Source organism: Anarrhichthys ocellatus, unplaced genomic scaffold, assembly GCF_004355925.1.
Source record: "Anarrhichthys ocellatus isolate YVR2014 unplaced genomic scaffold, GSC_Weel_1.0 scaffold1, whole genome shotgun sequence".
In the NCBI taxonomy this organism is placed as follows: Eukaryota; Metazoa; Chordata; class Actinopteri; order Perciformes; family Anarhichadidae; genus Anarrhichthys; species Anarrhichthys ocellatus.
In genome coordinates, this window is record NW_022280031.1 from 13,952,155 (window position 1) to 13,963,156 (window position 11,002).

Consider the following 11,002-nt stretch of genomic DNA (forward strand, 5'->3'; position numbering starts at 1 on the left):
AACGGGCTCTAAACCATCCCAGTTTACGGAGACAACATGGCTCGTCTTGCATTATGAATGTGTACAAACCATCACATTGGTCTCGTTGATGGAGACTGAGAAGAGCTTGGATAGATACTGCTGTTTTCCAATGGTTGTCCATCTCTGCTTCTCCACACATCTTCAAGGTATAATTGCTTCTTCTGTCTGTTTGGACGTTTCCTCCTTTTTTTTTTTTTTTTTTTTTTTTTTCTTTTCTTTGCAGTTTCATGTCGCATCTGACACCCAGAGAGATAAACAATACGGGTAGATAAAAGAGAGGGAGAGAGCAAACTGGAAAGAAAGGACTGTATGTGTCAGTTAGAGCTGATAAAAGCCCGAAAATCCAATTAGTCCTCAGTATCAAGGCGAAGGAGGAGGCCTCATGGGGGAGGTGTCAGAAAATATCCACCACCGTAGCATGTCAATAACACAGCATTTACATATTTAGCTATTGATAGATCGACGTGTAAGATTGAGCTGGATGTTTTCTTGTAAATCAGGTCTATATTTGGTACTCTTCCCTGACGGGTTTTTGGCCACATCAGCTTTTTGAACAGATAAACAACTATCAAAGGGAATTACTGTACCTCCCACAGCACAAACCACTCTAAAGAAGGGAGCCAATGGCAGAGGACTCTCTCAATTTGAGCACACTGAATCTATTCTCTATTCACGGTGGATGTCCTGGAATCCATTTTGGTGATGGGGGTATTCACTGCTGATTGCAGACAGAGCTAGTTAAATCTGTGTTGTTCTTTCACCAAGTTTTGTTTCTTCTTTTCCCCCCTCCTTGCTTGTGTCTTGTTTTAATCCCATGCCAAGAAATGAAAGAAGGATGCAGGCAGGAAGAGAGCACCAGAAAGGAGCGAGGACAATATCAAACAGCGCAGCCACTCGGGTCAGAGCTTGTGTTCCTCTGGGGAAGAACCGCATGCCCTGGGAGTAGGAAGCCAGAGCAAACACAGCTGCCGCTATACAGTCTTATTCATATGAACGTGGTGTGTGTGTGTGTGTGTGTGTGTGTGTGTGTGCGTGCGTGCGTGTGCGTGCGTTTCGTGGAGGATAGAGGACATGTGTGGGTGTGAGGGAGGACCTTAATGAGCACAATCTGAAAAACAGTTTTGCGTTAGACTGAGGAGCGAAGTTTCTCTTCTGTAATCATCTTTTCCCTTAAATGTTTAATAGATTTTACATTTTTGCATGTGTGCATCTGTTCCTTTTATTATCCTGCTTATCCCCCATGTCGGACTGTACTCCAGGCGGGTTGTCGTTAAGGAGGCAAGAGAGAGAGGTTGCCATTGTTGTGTTGTCCTTGTCTTCATACTCCTTGTGGACTCACAAACACACACACACATGCTCAAACCCCCACCTTACCTCACTGACAGCGGAGCATCTCAGTGGGCAGACTGATGCTGGTGCTTGTAAACTGTGTTTATGATCATGGTCACTGAGGCATATTGCTGCTCTTATATTATGTGTCATGATAAAATAGGCACAAAACTCAGCTCTTGTCTTAAGCCATCTTATCTTCATTGCCATAATACACGTGTGACAAATTTCAGCTCAATGAAAGATATGTGGATAAAATGATTTCATTTTATTTAGCCTACTTTTATTTAAAACTAAATGTATCAATATGCATTTCCTATCTAATCAACAGTAATTGTTTCAAAATGACACGATTTTTTAAGACTTATCTGTTGAGATTTAATATGTAGTTCACGTGGTTGAATAAATCTAAAAGCGTAACAATGCTCTTGTTTCTATCGTTTTGTTTGCTATAAATCATTCGTTCTGGTAGTCGGGTGCTACTGCTAGTTGCCATGGTGAACTCAGACGGGATATGCTGTTAATGAGGAAGAGTTAGTAGAGAACTAATAGGATTGTAGTGTAATTTTTGTAAACTGCATGTAGAGATTAATTATGAAAAAGCTCTATTAAACACGTACTTGACTATAATTGTTATGTTAAACTCGTACACGGCGAGCAGAATTTGCAATTTTCCGCACATCTGGAGGCAGTTTGCTTTTATTGTCTTTAGTGATATTGCCACATTAATATTACCGGCTTTCTTTTTCCACATTTACTTCCACATTTCTTTCCGCCACACTGTGTGTATAGTCGGTATAATTTGAAGTCAGCGTTTTCTAATCTTTAGAACTGGAGTCTTGTCACTCTACTCATTGACCCCTGTCTTTATTTTCCTCCTCATCCCCTCTGCTTCTGTCTCTCTCCTTCACCTCTGCCCCCCCCACACCTCCACCCCACACCCCTCATATCCACCCTAACCCTCTCAGGGGGAGGTGAGTCCTGAGCTGGCCCAGGGCCCAGGCCCATTAGCCCCAGCCTGGCAGCCATGTGCTCATCACCAGAGATCATTACACCCGGCCAATGACACCACTCTAATGCATCATTAATGATTGATTAACGAGCTGAGCTCAGCCCAAACGGGTGCATATGTACGGAAGAGCACCCTGTAATGGCTATCCAAGGCTTGCATCGGCTATTTTTCACCATGTTTTGTGTGTGTGTGTGTGTGTGTGTGTGTGTGTGTGTGTGTGTGTGTGCGCGCAGTTTTATTCTCATCAGTTCCCTCTGTGCCCCGTCTTTCAGGTTGAGTGAGGGTGCTGCAGACTCCTGTGTGAGAAACGAAGGACTGAGGAGGTGACTGCAGGCTAGCGTGATGGCAGGGCGGGGGCTCTCCGGCCCTCTCCCTCTTCTTCTCCTCCTTCTCGTCCTGGTGGGAATCCTTCCTGTGGCCGATGGCTCTGGCTATCTGTCTGGTTATCGGCAAAAGTCGCGCCTGCAGAGGGACCGCCACTTTCGCAACATCCGACCCAACATCATCCTCATCCTCACCGATGATCAGGACATAGAACTGGGTAAGACATGTTTCCGCCATTAATCCTTTCCAGTGTGTTTGTGCAGCTGTCTCTCTCTCTGTTTGCTTTATGTCTGTGTCCCATGGGTGTGAGTACTCTCTCCATGTGTATCCAACAGCATCAGCGAGGGGAAAGTCAGCCTAATGCTGCCTCTTGGCATCACAACAACTGGCCCACTCAAAGTCATGTGCTCCCTTTGCCAACTCCTCCAATGCTGGCATGAAATGAGGGCGGCCTATGGCTTCCATTGTCTGGGTGCCAAATCCTGGCCATCTCCCTTCCCGCTTAAGTCCTTTAGCGGCGTATTGGACTGGAGTGGCTGCATAATGGCCTCTGTGACATCTTTTGTCCTCCTGTGATCGCTAGTGAGAAGACTCTCATTGAAAAGCAGGAATTTATGGTCAAGCATCTGTTTTCCCAAACAATCACCATCAGCCTGAAAAGCTTTTAGTACACAGGAATCCAAATGGGTTACACTTTACCACAAAGATTTATTTCCTCATTTAGTTTCCCCCCTTCCTTTTTTTTGTACCATGTCGATAATGGTTTTAGCTTTTTACCCCTCGTGCCCTATATTTATATTTTTCACTCAGTTTTCCTCAATTTCTCACTCGTTTTTTCTCTTCTCCAACCGTTTTATATCCCCCCTGCGTCCCTTTCATTCCACTCCTTGGCCTTTGAATCTCCTCTCACCCTCCTTGCCCTTCTTACAACCCCCCCCCCCCCCCCGCCTCCTCTCTTTCTTGCACTGTTTTCTCCCAGGCTCAATGCAGGCCATGAACAAAACTCGGCACATCATGGAGAAGGGCGGCACACATTTCTCCAACGCTTTCTCCACCACGCCCATGTGCTGCCCGTCCCGCTCCTCCATCCTGACGGGGAAATATGTGCACAACCACCACACCTTCACAAACAACGAGAACTGCTCCTCACCCTCGTGGCAGGCCCACCACGAGCCGCACACCTTCGCTGTACATCTCAACAACTCTGGCTACAGGACAGGTGAGCGCCGCAAGTCTGGAACAGGTATACTTTCACTGGTGCATTGAGCCTGAGGACCAGAAGTAACACACTGCTTGTCTGTTCCTCACTCAGCCTTCTTTGGAAAATATCTGAATGAGTACAACGGCTCCTACGTGCCCCCTGGCTGGAAGGAATGGGTAGCACTGGTGAAGAACTCTCGCTTCTACAACTACACCCTCTGCAGGAACGGAGTGCGAGAGAAACACAGCGGCGTCTACTCAAAGGTATTTAAACACTCCACCTGAGAGATATAACACAAAGTACTTTTAGGTTGCTTTGAGAGATAAGTTAACATTGAGTAAACCTTTGTTAACCATAATTAATGAATAGTTTAGAACTAAAAAGCATCACCAGCATTTAAAAACGACAAACGGCATATTAAGTCCATTGTGGGTCATTATTGAGATACATTATTGTCATTGTTTTCATATACTAGTTCAGGTCAGTAATGGGCACTGGCCCAGCATAGCACCGAATGCTCTTTCACTCCCTCCGTCACTCACCGAGTGCCTGATGGACAATGTCTGCTCGCTCTGCAGGACTACCTGACAGACATCATTACCAACGACAGTACCAACTACTTCCGCATGTCCAAGAAGATGTACCCTCACCGTCCCGTCATGATGGTCCTGAGCCACGTTGCTCCTCACGGTCCAGAGGACTCCGCCCCTCAGTACAGCTCTGCCTTCCTCAACGCATCACAGCACATGTAAGAAAATAATTACGCTTCAAAACGCTGCCGTTGCAGGTTTTGGGATACTCTTCTAGTTTGAACTGGACTGGCTTTGCCCATTTAATGTGTACTGATTTGGTTCATGTTGGACAAAGCAGACAAACACAAGGGTAGGTTTTTATTTAATTTTTTACAATTTCACATCCACAGCTATTTGCTTGCGTATGAGTCATCCACACGTTCAGGCTCCCTTTTTTTCATTTGACCCAGAATGACACGAATTCCATAATCTCAGCTCGATCTTATCTTCCTCCGCCTGCGGTACACTCTTGGCAGCTGAGCCCTCTCCACGCACAGCCCGTGTTTCCCTCCAGTATATTTGGCTCGTGTGTTGTTCACATTCGTGTTACCACTGTAAGCCCTGCTAATTTGTACCATTTTGTCAGCCGTGATTAAAGAAAGGCATGAATGATGTGTGTTTAATGCATAGGTAATGATCCCACAAACACAAACAGACAGACACACACACACACACACACACACACACACACACACACACACAACACTTCAGCCATTGTCTTCCTGACCCTCCATACTCCTGACTTTCTGTCTAGTGCTGCTGACTAATGGCAGGCCTGATATTGGCCCCCAGAGACAGATCCAAGGCCAGTAATGAGACTGCCGTTTCTGCCCCCTCCTTCCAACTCAGACCCGTTCTCCTGCTTTGTCTAATACCTCTAGCATCATTAACCTGTGCCGCGCAGGCTTTACACACAGAATATTCTGTATATTCAGCCCCAGTGTCTTTGTACAAACTTTTAATTGCTCTTTCTCCATAAATTTGCTCTCCCTCGGGTGATGTTTCCTAAGAGCGCTTCGGTGGCTATTTTTCTCACTCCATCTCCCTCCACCCTTATTAACCAAATTAAGAGAGAGAGGCTGTAAAAGTCCTGCACTCCTCTGGTGATGAACCTTCTCCTCACCTTGGCTCCTTGCAGACACATCTTCACACTACATTAGAGTTTCCACTGTGGGACATTAGCACTTCTTAAAAGCCGAATCGATTAGCTTTAAACGTTAAATATATTTTCTTCTCGGATCCCATTAGCTATTTAGCAGTGTTTATTCTCAAATAATTAAAGTTCCATATGGCTCGGAGTTAATTATTGATCAAACTGTGCTCACTGTGTTCAGTCCTATCGATTGCACCGCTTCGCATTTTACACGGTCTATGTAACCTCCAGTTTAGCGTTGCATAAACAGTTTTCTTGCTACTTTCGAAAGAATAGGACACATCAGCAGACACCGGCAGAGGATATTGCTGTGAATGCACAATGTAACTGTACACACGCTGGTACATTTTTCTATAATCCAATTTACAGATATAGAATATGAAAATCAGATGTGTAGAGGTGGGAAAAAAACAACTGAATGCAAACGTCTGCTGATTTTCTTTACAAAAATGAAATGTTAAGACAGCATTGTTTTTTCTATGTGGTTTAGTTTGATGTTTTTCTACCTCTTTCAGAACTCCCAGCTACAACTATGCCCCTAACCTCGACAAACACTGGATCCTACGCTACACAGGAGCAATGAAGCCCGTCCACATGCAGTTCACCAACATGCTGCAGCGCCGGAGGATGCAGACCCTGCTGTCTGTGGATGACAGTATGGAGAAGGTAGGCGGACATGCAGGCAGATAGACGTATACTTAAACACAGAAACACACACGGACGCTTAAACACAGACACACACTCACACATTCCATCTGACAGTCTCAAGTCCTGTGAGATCTGTGCCTGTTCTGAGAGGGACTGTGTAATATATTCACTGACACACTTGGTAAATTGTTCAATCCCTTTTCCTTGAAACCTGCACAGGAGACTTGAGCTATTGAACATGAAGTATAACTTTTCACACTGTGTGAGTGTTCAATGAGTTGTATCCTCCTCCGTAGCTGTACAACATGTTGGTGGAGACGGGGGAGCTTGACAACACCTACCTCATTTACACCTCCGACCACGGCTACCACATCGGGCAGTTTGGTCTGGTCAAGGGCAAATCAATGCCTTATGAGTTTGATATCCGTGTTCCCTTCTTCGTACGAGGACCTAATGTGGAGCAAGGGGCCGTGTGAGTGACACAGACTGCTACTTTCCTGTTATTCATCAAATTGACATTGTGATACTGTTTTTCTACAAAAATTCCAATAAAAATATCCCCTCATTCTTGCTTCACTGCAGTAATCCTCATATAGTGTTAAACGTCGACTTGGCACCAACTCTGCTGGACATGGCCGGTCTTGATATTCCTGCAGAAATGGATGGCAAGTCTATCCTCAAGCTGCTGGACACAGAAAGGCCAGTCAATAGGTGAACACACCACACATTTATTTTACGCAGTGTCCTGGCATTCAACAGACATTTCAAGAACGACATTTATAATGTTGTAGATTAGATGGCTATGTGCCAAAAAAAGCAATTTGCCTGGACTTCGTAAAGTTGTACTTGATCTCTGTTATTTGTGTTTTTCTTGGACATAATGAACAATCCAAATATAAACGTATAACACTACTTTCTTTTCAATGCAACACAAGGATGGCATTTGAAAATGGAGAGCGTATTTGTTCAGTGCAAACATCAAAGAGTGGTGTGACAGGATGTTTTTTTTCTTTCTTTTAAATCATTTTCCAGGTTCCAGTTGAACAGGAAGGGTAAAACATGGAGAGATTCTTTCCTGGTGGAGAGAGGGTATGTTTTATTGATTGACCTTCTGCAGCACATGTTCTCAGTCCTGGCATTGTCTGCTGCTGACATCAGACTCCTCGTCTTTGGTTGGTTGAAAAAAAATATGCATTTGTTTTCCTGTTCTTTCAGGAAGCCTCCGCACAAGAGAGGGGAGGAAATGGCCCAGGAGGAGAACTTCCTGCCAAAATACCAGCGGGTGAAGGACCTTTGCCAGAAAGCAGAGTACCAGACCTCCTGCCAGCAGCCAGGACAGGTACCTGACCTGCAGGAGCTCAGAGAGAGAGAGGTTATTAAAGTTTCAGGGGAACAACATGAGGTGTAGCTCATGCAGGGTGATAATTAGCAATCTGTTTGACAGTTTACTGAGTATAATATGCAGTCATTGTACTCTCAGGGTTCAATTTGACTTCAGTCTCTCTTTTAATCCCTTAAAATTTGGTGTGCTAGGTATGTGTGCGGGTGTGAATAAGTGGCAGAAATATGCTTATTTCTGTGTAGCTGAGACCTGTAGTGACTTTGTGTACGGCGGGAAATTGGGTGTGTGTGTTTATTGATTGTGCACAAAACATCAAACTTTCAGAGTTTACATTTAATCAATTGTTATTATAAGTGTACGTGTGTGAGGAAACCAATGCTTTGGGCTAAATTAAAAGACTCAATGGATATTTTAATTAATTTTTATGGCTTTTTCAGAGCAACATTAGAGGTATGTGTTGGGTAATTTGAGCACAGACCCAATTTAAGTCGATTGGTTTCTACGTATCAAAAATGATGCTCTGCTGTAGTTAAAGCCTAAAGACCCAATGGCATGAAACTTCCCTCTGCCTTGTTTCAGAAGTGGCAGTGTGTGGAGGACCCGACTGGCAAGCTGAGGCTGTATAAGTGCAAGGGCATGGCTAGTCTCTATGCTCCACGTATGCAGGCTCTGATGGCCAGCGGTGCCTCCCACGTCCAGCTGTCTCCCACTTCTGACTCCGACAGCTGCAACTGTGACGACGTGGGCTTCAAAACATCCGTCCTGAAGAGGAAGAGGCTGCTCACCAAGAAGAGTAAGTTCCTCTTGTCACTTACGTACACCATTGTTCTGGTGGTTATTAATAGATCTGATTTTGTTCAGAAAGACACTTGTGCTGTACTTTGAAATGTCCTTGCAGTAGCCTACAAAGCCTTGCCAAACAGGGCCATTGATCTCAAGCTAAAATAACCAGCTTTTGAAGTATTCATGAGAGGAGGAGCATGTGTCGGTGCTGCCATCAAGTGGTGGACCAGAATGGACAAGTGAGTCTTTAATCATCGGGCTTTGAAAGAAACAATTACAGAAGATTGTAAATTATACCTGGAATATGACACCAAGAGCATGGAGCTCTTGTCTCATATCATCACTATTTTCTTTTGTCATGTGCTGGTCTTCACTTGTCTACATCATCATAGATCTTCATCTTCTGCATCAAAAAAACGAATCACTCTTTTTCATCTTACTCAGGTCCCTCTGTGTCATCTTATTCAGAGATAAAATCCAGCAAGACTGTCTCTAGGAAGCGCTGGGCCCGCTCTGTGTCGTTTGAGCTGGATGGTGACCTGTATGCCGTAGACCTAGAGGATGGCTACCGGCCCCTGGGCTCCGGGAACAGCAGCTGGGCCACACACAGGAGGAGAGGAGAGGGGAATGAGGAGGACAACGATGAGTTCAGTGGCATGGGGGTCACAGCCAAACCCACTGACGGCAATAAAACCACACCACCTGCTGCTCTTAAAGTCACCTACAGGTGCTTTGGCGTACATCTATCTGCATTAATGTGTAATCTTTCTCGTGATAGATAAAACTTAGACTGCACATGAGTCAGAGTGGTGCTATTATGTTATTGTTTTTTATACTGCAGGTGCTCTATTCTTATGAATGACACAGTGAAATGTGATGGCGGCCTCTACAAGTCTCTTCAAGCCTGGAAGGACCACAAACTGCACATTGAGCATGAGGTACCGCTGCATTGTTAAATCTTGCCCATTAATTAAACCCATTTCACAGGTTGTCAGTAGCTCGTGGTATGTAATGGGTGTTACCTGACTGTGTGTTTGTTCCCACTGTGTTTAGATCGAAACCTTGCAGACCAAAATCAAGAACCTGCGTGATGTCAAAGGTCACCTGAAAAAGGTGCGGCCAGAGGAATGTCAGTGTAACACACCACCCAGGTGAGAATGTGTCCGAACCGCACCAGTCGCCTGCATGTTGATCTAATTGCATATGTGACGGTTGTTTTTTTGTCTTTACAGTTATATCCTCAAGAACAAAGAAACGTTCAGGCTCAATGCAGGGCGCATGCACTCAATCAGGTAAAGATTTACATTGTTTGACAATTATTTTTGTATATCCTCTCGCAGTCTTCACTGTATCTAATTTGTTTGGTTCTCATCAGGATGCCATCCAAGCAAAAGAATCTGTGGCTGCAGAAGGAGCAGAAACGCAGAAAGAAACTACGTAAATTCCTCAAGAGGCTCCAAAACAACGACACTTGCAGCATGCCGGGCCTCACCTGTTTCACTCATGACAACCATCACTGGCAGACTGCCCCCTTCTGGACAAGTGAGGAATAACACATGACTGTGTAAAAAGATTTGAAGAATATTGTTGTGGGACTTTTAAATATTTTTCCAAAGCAGGTATGGTGAAATATATTTCTGGGATGCTATTGTAATACCTCTTGTTTTCCACTTTCACCCCTCCCTTCCTCACCCACTCCCTCCCTCCCTCAGTGGGTCCATTCTGTGCATGCACCAGTGCCAACAACAACACCTATTGGTGCCTCAGGACCATCAATGACACACACAACTTCCTGTTTTGTGAATTTGCTACTGGTTTCCTGGAGTATTTTGACATTAACACTGACCCATACCAGGTATGTCATATGTACAGGCACACTGTACTATACGGCAGATACAGAAATAACTTAACCAATAACAACTATAAAATGATCCCATGACGATTTTCCAAAGTCTTCCAGAGATTTTCCAAAGCACTTGCTGACATTTTGTCCTTATTGTTCCTGTAGCTGATAAATGCTGTCAGCACCCTCGACCGCAATGCTCTGAATGCAATGCATCAACAGCTCATGGAATTACGAAGCTGCAAGGGACATAAGCAGTGCAACCCGGAGAAGGGTGAGTGGAACGCCTCCTGAGGCAAACATGGTTGATTTTAGTGTGTCCAGTAAGTTCAGACTGAGACTTATGTAACCTCTACTTCCTTTCAGGAGGAAAGGAGCGAAACTACTTCAGCGAATACAGGTATTTTCTTCTTCCTCTTACAGCACAGTTGATTACTTTTACAAACACCGCAGATGGAATATATGTCACAGTTTTAGCTCGGGGAGGTTACAGCCTCCCTAGTGTGCCTTTTGGTTATGTTTCTTCTTACTGCAAGTCATCTAGGGGAGTCAAGAAAATGAAATACAGTGATCTTGTGCTGAATTTGAACTTTTTTTCAAGCTGGTTCCTTACTGTTGTCATCAAAGCCTTTTTAGCACGCAGAAGCCAAAGAGGGCCAATACGCCAGCCTGCTTTTCAGCTTCTGCTGTTCCCTTTTTGTTATGAAGCCTAATTGCCTGTCTCTGCTGTGTGTGTGTGTGTGTGTGTGTGTGTGTGTGTGTGTGTGTGTGTGT

General features: G+C 44.6%; 1 protein-coding gene across 6 annotated transcripts in view; it reads left to right on the forward strand.

Moving 5' to 3' along the window:
- The window catches only part of sulf2a (sulfatase 2a), a 31,581-nt gene that overhangs the window by 18,560 nt on the left and 2,019 nt on the right, over nt 1-11,002 (forward strand). For 3 of the 6 annotated variants that reach the window (XM_031847355.1, XM_031850740.1, XM_031849053.1), the window contains 18 exons: nt 2,635-2,903; nt 3,666-3,905; nt 3,999-4,150; nt 4,466-4,635; nt 6,128-6,278; nt 6,557-6,732; nt 6,843-6,971; nt 7,293-7,349; nt 7,476-7,599; nt 8,182-8,395; nt 8,830-9,112; nt 9,227-9,323; nt 9,439-9,536; nt 9,618-9,677; nt 9,761-9,927; nt 10,098-10,240; nt 10,394-10,502; nt 10,595-10,628. In XM_031847355.1, coding sequence (XP_031703215.1) covers nt 2,705-2,903; nt 3,666-3,905; nt 3,999-4,150; nt 4,466-4,635; nt 6,128-6,278; nt 6,557-6,732; nt 6,843-6,971; nt 7,293-7,349; nt 7,476-7,599; nt 8,182-8,395; nt 8,830-9,112; nt 9,227-9,323; nt 9,439-9,536; nt 9,618-9,677; nt 9,761-9,927; nt 10,098-10,240; nt 10,394-10,502; nt 10,595-10,628 — 2,603 coding nt within the window. In that variant the 5' untranslated portion in view covers nt 2,635-2,704. Of the gene's footprint in view, nt 1-2,610; nt 2,904-3,665; nt 3,906-3,998; nt 4,151-4,465; nt 4,636-6,127; nt 6,279-6,556; nt 6,733-6,842; nt 6,972-7,292; nt 7,350-7,475; nt 7,600-8,181; nt 8,396-8,829; nt 9,113-9,226; nt 9,324-9,438; nt 9,537-9,617; nt 9,678-9,760; nt 9,928-10,097; nt 10,241-10,393; nt 10,503-10,594; nt 10,629-11,002 lie in introns of all 6 variants that reach the window. The other 3 variants (XM_031849902.1, XM_031851572.1, XM_031848191.1) reach the window with 2 other exon arrangements.